Raw genomic sequence first — 13,990 nt, 5'->3', positions numbered from 1 at the left:
TGTCGCCAATGAGCGCGACGCGGATTGGGCCGCCTGGCTTTGGCGCTCGGTCCGCCCGGGAGGGTGAATCCGGCGGCTGGAGGCAGCGGCAGGCGCTCGCGGGAGCCGGCGGCGGGTGAGGAGGCGGCACCTCAGCGGAGCTGGGGGACGGGGGCTTTTTATAACCGGCGCCCCCTTTGTGAGGTGGGGGCCGCCCCCCCGGGTGACAGCGCCCTTTGTCTCCCGCGGGCACGGGGTGGGGGCTCGGGATCCCGCCCGAAGGGGCTCTTGGGGGGGCACCCCTGCTCCGGGCTCGGCGGGGCCGCGGCAGCCTCGTGCGCCGCCCGCTGCCGGAAGCTGCCGCTTTGCCCGGGCGGCCCCCGCGGTCGCTGCTTCCCCTCCCCCAGCCCGCCAGGTCCGGTCGCTATTGTGAGGCACGCGCCGCCTCCCCCGCCCCCTGCCGGCGCCTCTGGGGGAAGCGCGGGGCAAACGCGGCCGCGTGCGACCGGCTCGGGAGCCGGCGGGGACACGCTGCGAGCCCCGGCCCCTCGGCCATGGCGGGAAAGCTGTCGAGGCTGAGCCGAGCAGGGGCTGTTCCCAGCCCTCTGCTCGCTCTTTTTTTCCTTTTCTGAGTCTCCACCATAGATGTCAGCAGAAGGGTTGGGGAGCTCTCCCCAACTTGGGGCAAATGATTCATGCCCAGGGTAGGTGGCGGAGGTGGAGAGCTGATTCACAGGCGCCTGGTTCTGACTGGAAAGACTTAACGGGGTGGGTGGGCAGGCGGGCTGGCAGTGTCAGGGGAAGGGCTGGAGGCTTTTGTTCTGGGGGCTCCTCTGCTATGCAGCCACTTGGTACTCCAGCCCCACAACCCCCCTGCCACTAGGAAGCTGGAGTTCAGCTTTTCCTTTTCTCCCCTCTCCCAAGGGAAATGGGGGAGAATGAATCCTTTTTCCATGGACTCAAGTTACAATTGTCCCCTCTTTGCAGAAAAGGATTTGTATGGGGCGTGCTGCGGAGATTGGCCATAAGTTTTGAGACCTAAACTGATGCGAGTTCTCACTTGATTTCCAAATTGGGGGCTTTCTTCTGTTCCCAGGGTTTAGGACTTTCTTGGAACCTGCCTGTCACTTGTAACAGTTCATTAAAAGGCTGCTCTTTTTCTTTGTCCCAAGTGTCCATATCCAGCTGGGAGCTCCTGGGATGTTTATTTGTGGTAACCAGAAAGCATGTTGTGAAGGGTGAGTACATGTATGCAGTGTTCTAAAAGTACCTGCCATCTGGTCTGTTGTGGTTTGAATATTTAGGACCTTACGAAGATCAGTGATGCAGATCGCGTACCTCATACTTTTTTTTTTCTGAAGTAGTTTAATGCGGACAAACGCAGAATTTTGGTTTCAACATTCTGTGTTTGTGCAAGACTGAACGTTAAACTGAGTCAGATGTTTTTATTTATTTATTGTGTTTTTTTCCTCTTGCCCAAAAAGACCATCTACTGTTTGGGTGCTATGGGGAGAATTATGAAAAGATAGTTTGTGAAAATATCCCCCCAAAAGTTATGGGGTATTGGCAGAGGTTTCTTTTAAAAGCATTCTTTAAAACTTAACATGAGGTATCAACAGCTACATTTTCTGATGCATTTCAAGATCCTAGTTTAGCATAATAGGATATATGCAAGGTTTGGTTTCTTTATAGAGATTTTAAAATATAGTTGTGACAGGTGCTTTGGGACTGCCTGCTGTGGCAATGACTCATAGATCAAATTTGCTCAGTTTACAAATTGTTTTCTTAATAGGCTGAGATCGAAATCAGAGTAACTTTGCTGCTCATTAGAATTACTAAAGAATCTTAAATGGAATTTTGTGGAAGGCTTGTGTGTGTCAGCCTAGAATCCAGTTTGCTCGTATATCTGGATCAAGCACTAACAAGACTATAATGTATAATGTAGAAAGCATATCCTTGTGCTTTTGCTAATGTTTGTATATTTGGGGAATCTGCTACTTAGTAAGCTAAGGGATGAATTTGCAGTAACCTGGGTACTCTGCAATAAATGCTTTGTAGGGATGTTCTTAATGTACATTAAGAGTACATTTGCGGTAGAAAGTGTGTGTGGACAGCCAATGTATGTAGTAACTTCTCTGTACTGTAAATTAGAAAGCACTGTCTTGGCTGTCATGAGCTCTTGGGCGTTGTCTAAGCAGGGGTCAGCAACTTTTTTGGCCGACGGCCAGAAAACACCAAACCTCCACCCACACCTTGACTTGGCATGCCAGAGGTGTGGGACCCACGAGAGGTCTGATTCTCATTGCTGGTGGCAGCTGCACATGTGCCTCTGGGTGGACAGTGGGGGATGTACTGGGGTTGCGCTGCCCTGGCTCCTTCCCTGCCATGCGATGAGGCATGCATGCTCCCATTGCTGGCACAGAGCCGGTGCTAGGGCTCTGATTGCAGCCTGCTTACCACCTCCTGTAGCTGCCCAGAGCCTGGGCTAGCTGTCAGGCAGTCGGAAGGCTGAAAATTGCAGTGTTGGGCTCTGTGCCACTGTCTCTGGTGGCGATGGCTGCATGTATACCTCTGGGCGTGCAGCTGGGAAGGGGCCTACACTGCACAACGCCAGCCCCTCCCCTGCTGTCTGCTGAGAGGTGTGTGCACAGCTGCAGACCACAGTGCAGCTGTTTGTAGCCTCCGAGCTGCCTGCCATTGCCAGCTTGGACTCTGGACAGCTGCAGCAGGTGATGGAGCAGCTGCAGGCAGCTGTGCTAGGCTCCACAGCCCCAGCAGTGGCTCTGTGGCGGTGGTGGTTGCACACATATGCCTCTGGGCAGATGGCAAGGGAGGGTCGGGCCTGTGTTGCCCCAGGCCGCTTCCCAGCCATTCACCCAGAAGTGCTTGCCCAGCTGTCGCACCCATGTTAGCTGCATGGGGCTCCATATCCCCAGCACTGTAGTTTGCAGCATCCTGGCTGCAGCTAGCCCAGGCTATGGCCAGCTGCTGCCTGCCACTAAGCTTGGGATGATTCCAGCAGGGCTTCCTGGCCACTTGCTGCAAGCAGCCTGGGCTCTGTGGCTGGTGGCAACTGCCCAGAGCCCAGGTTGACTGTGGTATGCTAAGGAAAATGGTCTTGTGTACCATGCTGTGGCATGCCTGCTAGAGGTTGCTAGTCTGTGGTCTAGAGTCAGATTTGGAGGTTCCATTTGTGTTCTTAATCTCTAGCATAGATTACCAGTGTGGGCAATTGTTTGTCAAACATGCCATAAATTAGCTCCACGCCTTCCCCAAGTGCTACTAGAATCTGCAGCCCGTACACAGCTGGTTGCTCTACTTTCTGTTCCCTGCCCTGTACTCCATGCCTTATCCGCTGCTTTGCTTTATGCTTCCTGTCCCCTGCTCACTGCCCAATCTGATTGCTGCTGACTGCTGTAGCTTCCTGTCCCCTCCTCTGGCTGCCATGTGCCCAACACAGAGGTTGCTTCTGACATTTGTGGCCACCCAAAGATTAGGCAATCTGTTCTTTGAGAATGGTAGAGCTTTGGGCCATAGGAGTCAAAACCTCTATAAATCCTAGTTTATCATGTTCTAAAACTATAGTGTTGTTAAAATCTACATTGCCTAGTCTATGTTGAGATTTAGAACATACTCAAATATTAACTCAGGCAGTATAAACAAATTCATATAAATAAATTGGAATCTTGATTCCTTCCTCCCCTCTGTGAAGGTGTCACCATGTGTATAGCATTGTGCTAGGTTTTTAAGGGTTTAGCTTTGTTGGTTAGAGCAAGTTGCTAATAACACTGAGGTGGCAGGTTCGATCCCTGGTTTAGACTAGGTGTTTTCTTGAGGTCCCTTTCACCCTTGCCTCTCTATGAAAACTTCCATTTTTTGGTTTTTCTGGTTGTGAAGATAACCTTAATTGTACATAAATAGTCTTTTGGCTTTACATCTTCATTTAGTTGTCCTAATGTTGAGTCTTTGTCTGCACAAGGAAGATAATGCACACTAAGCTAGGGTGTGGATTTACAGCACATTCTCTACTTCATGCTAAATTCCTGGGTGGACATTTGTACTTTGTACTAAAGGTGGGGTCCAGAGAAGGGCTTGGGTGACTATGTTCAAAGTTACCATCCAACACCCCCCGTTCCCCGCCCCCTTGCATAATACCTGGAACCACCTAAAACTCATTAGACACCTCAGAACTGAAAGTTTCTTAGCTGTAATTACAGCTAAGAAATTAGGTTTTTTGTGCGTGCACAAAACTTTGTCCTAAGCAGGCAAGTTGCATCTAGATTTAGAAAGGTGGAGAGATGCTGAAGTCCTCTGATTCAAAAAGTGTGCACAGAGCATGCTGAACGCACCCTAACAAGATTTTGCCTTTCACCCTAACAGATGAGGCTGTAACTGCTTTCTTTTTAAAATGCGGTCATTAGAGGCACTGGCAGTGATAGTGTTTATGTTGTGGCCTAGTGGTTAGATCCCTTGCCTAGGAAGTTGGGGGAGGGTGGGGGGTTGAATGGATTGGCAGGCTTCTCACAGCTGAGTTCCCTAACCAGTATGCTATGGAGTTATGCTCCTTGCTTCTTCTCCCTTTGTTCCTAAGAATCTTAATTTCTTTCTGAAGAGTGGTACAGCTTTCACAGCCCCTACATAGCAGAGGCTTGCAGCCTTTTACAAGAAGTGGGCTGGGAAGACCCAGCTCTGGTCCAGTACAGATTGGGTGTCTTCAGCAGTGTATCAGCGGCAAGGGGCTTTTCCTGTGCCCAGCCAGGCAGCTGGGAGACATTGCTGCTTCTCCCTGCTCCCTGCCTGTGGCTTGGGCACAGCTTCCAGTCAGTGCAGAGCTGCAAGATGTGCCCACGCTTTTGGCAGGGAAGGGGAGAAAAGTGGCAGTTTGCAAATGCCCTGCCTCGGTGTAGCTTCTTCCCCTGGGCTGGAAGCTGCATCTGTTCTGCAGCTGGAGAGCAGGTAGCTGGGGGAAGCAGTGGTGGCACAGCTGTCTGCCTCTGACTTGTGGCTGAAACCATCTGGCCTGTGCTGGACAGGAGGTGGGAGGGGGCAGGAAGAAGCAGTGCTTGTGCAGGCACATCTGGAAGGTACCTGGCCTCAGTGTGGGCATGGGTATGGCACAGGCAAAGCCCTTTAGATCTGCAGGCTGCATCCAGTGGCTCTGCAGGCCATATGTTGTTGACCCCTGGTCTGTAGCGTGGTGGAGACCTTTTTTGAGGTAAGTGACGTGGGTTTGAATCCTCTGCGGCTGGGCAGAGAAAGCAGGAGGCTGCAAGAGAGAGGAATAGTGGGGGGAAAAAACTGTAGTCATATCCAGTTTACTCTCCCTTTCAGCATCCACTGTCTGCCATTGTTACACAACGTACTGGGCAAGAGGGATATATGGTCTGACCAAGTAAATAGCAATTTTTATGAGACTCAAACTAGTCTCTTACTTCTTGGGCTAGTGTTTTGACCACTAGGCTATTGGATGATAACATGGGCGATGCTGTCAGCCCCTCTTCCAACCATGCTTTTAAAAGGAAAGCAATAAGTTCTCTTCAGGTCTTCAAAAGAGCAGGTGTAGGTGTTTACCCCCAGGGGCAGATGCTGGGCTCTAGGTCCAGAGAAGAAAATCATATGCCTGTAGTCCTGATTTGGGTACCTGTGTTCTGGAAAGGGTCTCAAAGTTTAGACCCCCATCTGTATTTAGCATTTCTTCTTGGATAGGTTGAGGTGGCTATGGGAAAGAGGCAACTAAGTTTTGCCATATATTGTAGATGGAGCTTTGAAACCTAACTCTGGGTTTTGCATCTCATTCCAAGGTCCAGATACCTAAAAGGTAGGCATTATGGTGGTACCTTTGGAGTTAGCCCTAAATACACAAAGGCATTTGGTATGCACTGAGGTTGTCTGTAGGGTGAGTTGATGCAAATAATCAGTGTTCTGTAAATCCGCAAGCTACAATCATATAACATATATTACTATAATATACTTATATTATAACTGTTCAACACTTTAAGTTCTGTGAAACAGCTGTTTAATAGTTTCAAATATTTTCAAAATAAGATGGGAATTAATTGTTACTTAGACATTAGGGATAGTTCGTTTTATAAAGTAGAGTGCTGTATTCCTATGATTGTACCAAAATGCTGCTGGTGCTCTGTGTAAAAAAATTGGGGGGGAAAAAAAAAAAGTATTGCAGGTCAGAAAACAGAAACTTTAATACTGATTTTATTCATGTAGTATTTAATCAAACATGTCATGTAGTGCTTCATAGCTGGTTAGACTTGATTCAAATACAAGACAACCATATAGGTACAACATTGGGTTTATTTCAGTGTTCAGTATTTATGGCATTTAGCTGGGCACAGTTAAGGAAGAATAACCAAATTTTAAGTAGAAGGATGGAGCAAGGGGAAATGGGAAGTGTTTGGAATTAAAGGTCTGAGATAAAGATTTGAGAAGTTACTATGTCAAATAGGCTTGCTTTTACAAAATGTACTTTTTCCCAGGCCAAAATCTATTTGACAGGTTTTGTAAGGGCAGAAAGTATAGAGGTAGCTTACTTACTGAGTATAATTTTGGAGGGCTTTGTTAGGCATTAAGGCATTGGAGAAATATAAATGTTTAACTAGTTTCTATTATCTGTTTCTTTTGTTTCAAACACAAATATCTTATTTATTTGAATCCAAGACAAGCCCACCTTCCCCCATTTAGCCTGGGGGGAGGAATCCACACATCTTGCGTTGAGTACAAGATCGGGGGAAGTAGGATGTGCAGGCAGGAGATCACAACTCTGTGCTGGCTCTGGCCCACTCTTTCACCACTGCGAGATCCTGGCTCCAGAGCAGCTCCCCGCCCAGCCACGCACCCTGCCCAGCACTACTGGGGTTGATCTCCATGGAAACCCTGGCCCCAATCCATGGAAATCCCCCGCAGCGATTTGGACAGGTGCTGCTGGGAAATGGAGTCTGGCTGCTGGCTGGATCTGTCGTTTTGCCCACCCCTGCCCTAGTGGTTGCCTGCCTCCTCACCTTTTTTCTGCAACCTCTGTCCTCATTCTCCCCTCTTACTGTTCAGCATGACTCTGGCTCCAGCTCCATTTCCTCCTGGGGCATGGGGCATATGGAAGTTTCATCCCTTGCCTGCCCAGTCAGCAGTACTGCAGCTCCAGGATGCTGCTGAGTGGCCAGGCAGGGGCTGTGTTCCATGTGCTCCATGCCCTGGGAGGGAATGGAGCCAAAGCCGTGGCTGATAGTAAGGGGACAGAGGCTATAGGGAGCAGTGGAGGGTATCGGCTTCAGGCAGCAGGACAGAAGTGACACTAAGGCAGGCACAGCAGGGCACGTGGCAAGCTGTGGGGGGTGGGGAGGAGGGGGTTCTCCACCATAGCCTCACCCACTTCTCCCCGAGGCAGCTCCAGAGGACACCAGGCTGCTGGCCTCAGGGAGAAGTGGGCGGGGCTTTGGTGGAGAAGCCCTGGAGAGCTGCATGCGACTCACAAGCTGCAGTTTGGCCCCCATTGTACTAGTGTTCTAGGAGGACTGGATCATTTCAGATGGTGAGACCGAAAGTAGGGCGGGATGGCATTATAGAAACTAACCCTAGAGACTGGTTAAGAGCTCATGACTTTCTGAACCAGTTAGTCTCTAAGGGCGCCTTTACCTGTGCTCCGGCGGGGAAGGGGAGGCACAGTTTAGTTAGAGCAGGTCTCAGGAGCCGCTCTAGTTAAAGTACCTGCAGCATCTCATGTATTCAGCATCCCATGCTTCAAAATGGTCGTGGGGCCACTTTAACTAAAGCTTATTCGAGCTTTAGTTAAATTACCCCTGTCTCCATTTTAAAATGCAGGGATGCTGAATGCACTTGATGTTGAGGCTGCTGGAGTGCACTAATTAAAACGTGTTGGAGCAGGCCTCGGGCATGTGTATAGATGCCCTAAGTTGTGACCCTGCCCTACCTTTTGCCTGACTTCACACTAGCGTGGCATGTGGGATTTTCACTGTGAAAGAGAAGGGTTAATCATCTACTCCAGGGATATGGGAGGAAAAAAGCCTGACAGGAAAACTATTTCAGAATGAGTGCAAAATTAGAAAGGTATGGGGAAGAGACAGATTTTCATAGAGGAACTTGAAGATATTGGCTTAGTTTGGTAAATCTCTTAAGCATATATTTGAAGGTAAAAACATGCAAGTGTTTTGCTGACTCGAGGTATACAAGGGAAATTTATATACTAGATTCTGAGATGAATCCTTTTCTGTAAAGGCACATGAAATATTTGAAGTTGTGAGGATTAGAGCCTAGTATTTTCATGGCTGGATAAAATAATCTGTCATACTATATGCAAATCTAAGATGTAGATAAATTGGGGGAAGGGGTCTGGTTAAGAGGTGAAATCATGACTTCAGTGTTTCTGCAAGAAACTAATCATGGGCTTGCTGTAATTTACCTTACCGTGCCAGCCATTGTAGAGCTGAATTATTATAAATTAGGTTGGATACCAAGGATGCTTTTACATGTGCTCCTAGGGTTGGGGGAGGTGCCACTTTAATTAGAGTGGTTCCAAGAGCCGCTCTAATTAAAGTGCTGCCATATTTCCTGTTTTGGCATCCCCACACTTAAGCACCCCCATAGCTATTTTGAACTAACGTTCATTCAGTGAACGTTAGTTCAAGTGCCCTTGCTGCCATTTTTAAGCATAGGGACACTGATGCACGACGGCTGCTGGAGCGCAGGAATTCCAGCACGTTGGGGCAGCTTCAATACTTTTGTATAGGCGCCACTAGATCTTTAGTGTCAGGAGTGACTCAGAACCAGAGGGGAGATTGTTGTGGTTAATCGGGATGTCTGTTTTGAATTAATTGATTTTTAAGAAAGTTCTGTTATGGTAGGGATTTTAGTTGAGGCTATTTGTGCGATAGGTGTGAATATCATCTGCACAGCTGAAGTTCCTTCTTAAATAAGACGGGTTGTGGGTGGGAAAGGAACCCTGAGAGAAGCTTACAGAGAAGTTTAATTGGAGGTGTGTCAGTCAGTTGCTAGTCATAAAACAAACAAAACAAAAAGCCCCCAAATGGCTACTTGGAGATCAAGACATGCATTAAATAGCTTTGGCAACCAAGTAATATGAGCTCTCCACAGTGAACTCCTTGAATGTAGTGTAATGGATGCATGTCAGATAAATTGCTTCCCCCTTTTTTTGTAGTTTTTCCTTGCACAACTGACTAGTATGAGATGCATTAATCTCCTTGTTTTACCATTACATATGCTAAACTTAACTTTTTCCATGTCTCTCAAGCAGACATTTAATTTGTGAATAGCATCAAGTAAGTTTCTACACATTTAATTTATGTGATCAATTTAAATTAAATTTATGTGATCAGTCAGTGAAATACTTCTGAACATTTAGGAAAATGAGGTACCAGTATTTATAGTGAAATTAAATTTAGATACATAGGCTAATTTAATTAATAGGTGTAAGAGTGGGATGAAATGCACCTCCCATTTTTCATTTAAAATATTTAAAGTATGTTGAATTCATTGCAGTACATCTGGTATTATGCAAGTAAAATGGCATATGTTATTGTTAACAGTCAGTCCTCTGTAAGAGTGTGGATTTTTAAAAAATGTGTACAATAATGGGTTCAAGTAAAGCTTTCCAAAACTCAGAATAAAATTCATCAATTTTTTTTTTTATGTTCACATTTTTTGTGTTTACATTACAGTATGCTCTGTTGGTTTGTGCTATATCGATGTACTGTAACTTCTATGCTTTCTCTTCTGGTGTTGCATGGTATACAGAATGATTTTATTATTCCTTTTCAAAACCTGTAATTTTTCCCCTTTTTGATTCCTCTCTCAGAACTACTAGATATAATTTAAAGTGGTGGTTTTCAACCTTCTGGGCCACAGACCCTGGGGGTCTACAGACTGTCTTGGGGTTCTGCAAAAGATAACTATGATCAATTAAAAGTACATGAAATACTCACACTTAGAATTCATTTGAAACTTCCATTTGAACTGTTTTAGGGGTCCACCAGTGAAAAAAGGTTGAAAACCACTGACTTAAAGAAACAAACTTCTTTAAAACAAGCAAATGGTAGATTACTTTCCGTAAACCTGCTTTTCTTTTCCCCCCAAGTCTTAAATGTATCTGTTCTACCAAAACTGACACACCTTTTCTGGAATCTAGTAGTCTAACTTCAGTTAGGACTGCTTCTGATATTAAGAGGGATGGAATATTGCAAATTCTTAGGGGTGGGATTTTATCATTCTATAAGACCATTTTGTTCTGGTGCTGTAAATATATCTTAGATTTGCCATAAATTTGCCTCTACCCCCACATGAAAGTTTTAGGCTATTGTGTTTCCCTGATGTTGATTATATGGATTAAAATTATTTTTCCATTCTGTTCTTTGTGGTAGCTTTCCCCAGCTGGCTATCCACCAAGTTATACTATAGATTGCTTAGTTGGTGCATGTGACTAGTGTTCTCAGATCAGAAATAAATCCATATTTCTTAAGAATATTATTTCCCCTAACACTTGGAAGAGAGAATTGGTGGCATAACTACTTTTCTTGTTTCTGTTTTAAGACCTGTGTATATTTACTATTAAATTTTGGGTCCACATCCTTCATATTAGATGATTTAAGTACCATAAAATAGTGTTTAAGTTGTATCCTGCAGTTGGACTGTCCAGCATTCCAGCCTGTGGAGTTGGGGATCTTCAGCAGTATGTGCTTTTTTTCTTTCTTTGAAGAAAAACACTTGCTCTTCAGTGTTTCTGTTTCAACACTTGAAACTGTAACTGATGTACTTTTCCCTGCCTCCCTCCTCTGCTGATCTTTGGAGGGCAGGTGGTGATACAATAGACTTGGTTTATGTATGTTTTAGGGATCCCAAATAGCGTGTGTTAGACCTTAATGTGTCAGATTTTAGAATTCAGTTTGGCTGTATGACCTCTCTTTTTTGGCTATCTCTACTGTTTGAAGCAAACTTCTAAATCCTTCAGGTCTTTTGGAGTCAAAATGCACTCTGTTTTAAGTATATAGTTCAAACTGTTTTCTACAGTATTTTTTTTTCTATCTAGTTAGAGCACAGTGAAACACTTCCCTTATGTCGCGGTGTGAAATCTTTCAAGACTTTTGTTCTTGTTCTGCCTTAAGAGTGTGTTGCCATTCAAAGTCAATTAAGCCACACAACAAAATATGCATGCTTTGGCTACAAGCACATGTCACATTCAGCTGTTTTATCCTTGGGAAAAAATGGAGTCATTCAGACATCCATGTCTATTTTCCTAGGACAAACCCTAAAAAGGATTGTGGGCTAACAGTTTGTCCTGGACATTGTGAAGTGTGTCGTGGTTGTTCTGGGATTGCATCATTTAATCAAAGGCCAAAAAGTGACAGTGTATTCAGCTGCTTGCTAACCCTCATTGGCAGGATGATGTGTGTACATATTGATCCCAGGACTTTTCTGTTCTGGGACAAACATGGGCTCAGCTTGTCCTGGGACAAATGCAGCATCTGTTGCTAGCCTTAGCTCCAAAGAAGAGTGTCCACACTGAGTTAGCATGGAATAGCTATTTCTCTTTAAGTTCTTGTCTTGCACGAGCCTCCTGTGTATGCAAGACCTGATGCTACAAGCAGTTGTCTTCTGAATTATTACATACAATTTGCCAAAAGGATTTGTGTTTGAGGAGTTAAGGGTAATTAACAATGACTATTTAGAATGTGTATGGGAGGCTACCAACTTGGAGTGCTATAGAAAACATACTCTTTGGGCACCCTGAAAGTGTTTCTTCACATGAAGGGGGAAGAATTTGAGAAAAACCTTTAAAGAGCTGATGTTATAAGTAGCATTTTTTTCCACATGTTAAAACAGATCTTAGAATTTTGTTTGCATGTGTAATTCAGCAGATCTGTACATCGGATATTGTGTGAAGTCTTAATGGTGACCTGTAGAGAACATTAACAGAATTGAGCTAAAAGCCTCAAACATATCTAGTAAATTATTTTAACAGATTTTCTTTTATTATAAAAATCTCAGGAAGTTCAAGTGTGGCCTCATGGTTTGACTGTGGATGTTGTAATGGGTGCTCTGAAATGGGTAACTTATAGAAAAGAGGTGTTTATCGAAGCACGCTTAATCAAAAATGTTAGTTATTGAAGTTAATGGATGTTAAAAGCTTTAACCAGCCTAACTATAACTTTCCTTTCAGTTTCATTTCTGTTAGCTCTTTCTTTTATATAAAATTTTACAGTCTGAACAAAGTTGAATTTGTAGTTGAAAAAAGCAAGAAAGAAACAGCTTTTTCTGCCTTTTACCAGGGTAAAAGAAGACTAGCTTCTTAATGTTTGTCACTTTTAAGTGAATAGCATATATCTAGATTTTTCTTGTTTAATCTATTTTTTCTACCCTTTAAAGCTAGACCTTACTAAATTCAGGTTATCAGTTCTTCAAATAAGCCATTAAAAGTTTTTCAAGTACAGTATCATTGGTATTATATAATCAAAATATACTTACATGGGTTGTTCACTTCAAGTATTTAAAGACTTGAATTCAAAAGACTTCAAGGATCTCATTAGAATTGGCTTTGTTGTTTGTTAGTGTCTCAACCTGTTTTGGACTTGAGGCACTTTTCATTGGATTTGAGGCACCCCTCCATGACTTTTGTGAATTGAATGGCACCCAATTTCAAAAATTAATTTATATTTTACAGTGCTTATTCCTTTGCAGTAGGGGCAGGGAACAGCTAGGCAGAAAGGAGCCTGCAGTTATCTACTCACACCTCTAATTTCTTCACATCTCGTGTCACCTTTCAGAGGATCTTGTTCTTGTAGCATCCCAGGGTGCCATGGCTGAGAATCACTGTTTTAATATTCAAACATTGCAATATCTTGCAAGTATCAGTTATTTTATTAATGCAGGATCCCACATATTTATATTCTACCTCTGTGGAATATTCCTTTAAAATAGAACATGCCCGTAGCTTTTCTGAAGGAATGGGAGAGAACTGTAAATTGTGGTAGGAAGAAAAGCAACTAGTGAATTCTAGGCACTGATTATATTTGACTTTGAGGCTGCTAATTGAAGCTTTGTCTGCTACTCCATTTGAGTGAAGTCTTCATCTGCATGTGTCCTAGTGATTAAAACAGAACCACATACCTATAGAAATAAAGTAGATGCTCATATTGATGTGGCTGAAACGCACAGTTGTCTTGGCTGTAAAAAGTATTGGAGGCAATCCAAATTTTCTAAAGTTTAATGGAATTGAATACCTTGTGTTGTAGAATTGCATTACTCCGGGCCTTATTACACATTTCTTTTAGGTGGCTCCTGGAACTCTTAACACCTGGATTGTCTATACATTAACAACTGAAACTATTTTTAAGCACACTTCAGGCAGCTTAAACCTGCCCTGGAGTGGCCTAGCTTTATCTCTGATCCTTTTATCCAGCTTGTGTCCCATTAATGTGTGCCCATTCTCCATAGATGAACTGTATAGATTGCAGTCCTCTAGCATCCCAGGATAGTGTCCTTTTCTCCACCTTCCTGTTCTGTGTGGACAAACTTTTCACCACCTGAACTCTACTGCCTAGGGGGTGGTTCTGGCACCAAGCCAACTCCCGCTCCTAGCCCTGGGGGGGTGGGACCTTCTCATCCCCAAGGGGTGCAACCTTGTGTGAACAGCCTGCAAAGCACATGCCAGCTAACTGGGTCACAGAGCATGGGTGGATCCAGGAATGGGGTCTAAGGGGAGTGGGAAGCAAGTTGGGAGGCTTTCCCTCATGCTTCCCATGGTTGTTGGAAGGTGGGAGTGCTGACCAGCACCCTCCATACCCCAATCCCAATTTATTAGATTTATTTAAATTATGTCCTCTTTATTTCTGTTTAGATGTTTTTTCTTTTTTACTAACTTTTTTATCTTTCAGTTGGTGACTTCCTTCATTTTTCTTCCTCCCACCCCTATTTCATTATTCCCCCCCACCCCATTAACTCTCTGTCTCAGCTTCATGTTCTTCCCCTCCCC

General features: G+C 44.6%; 1 protein-coding gene across 3 annotated transcripts in view; it reads left to right on the top strand.

Annotated features, from left to right (window-relative positions):
• Positions 1-13: 13 nt before the first annotated feature.
• Positions 14-13,990, top strand: part of EZH2 (enhancer of zeste 2 polycomb repressive complex 2 subunit) — a 73,905-nt gene continuing 59,928 nt past the window's right edge. For 2 of the 3 annotated variants that reach the window (XM_019539430.1, XM_019539425.1), the window contains exons 1-2: positions 14-115; positions 1,152-1,217. In XM_019539430.1, coding sequence (XP_019394975.1) covers positions 1,180-1,217 — 38 coding nt within the window. In that variant the 5' untranslated portion in view covers positions 14-115; positions 1,152-1,179. The remainder of the gene's footprint in view (positions 116-1,151; positions 1,218-13,990) is intronic. The other variant, XM_019539434.1, reaches the window with a different exon arrangement.

The sequence above is a fragment of the Crocodylus porosus genome, unplaced genomic scaffold (genome assembly GCF_001723895.1).
Source record: "Crocodylus porosus isolate Cpor-Errol unplaced genomic scaffold, CroPor_comp1, whole genome shotgun sequence".
NCBI lineage: Eukaryota > Metazoa > Chordata > Crocodylia > Crocodylidae > Crocodylus > Crocodylus porosus.
Note: the sequence above shows the minus strand (reverse complement) of the source record. Positions and strands in the feature narration are given on the sequence as shown.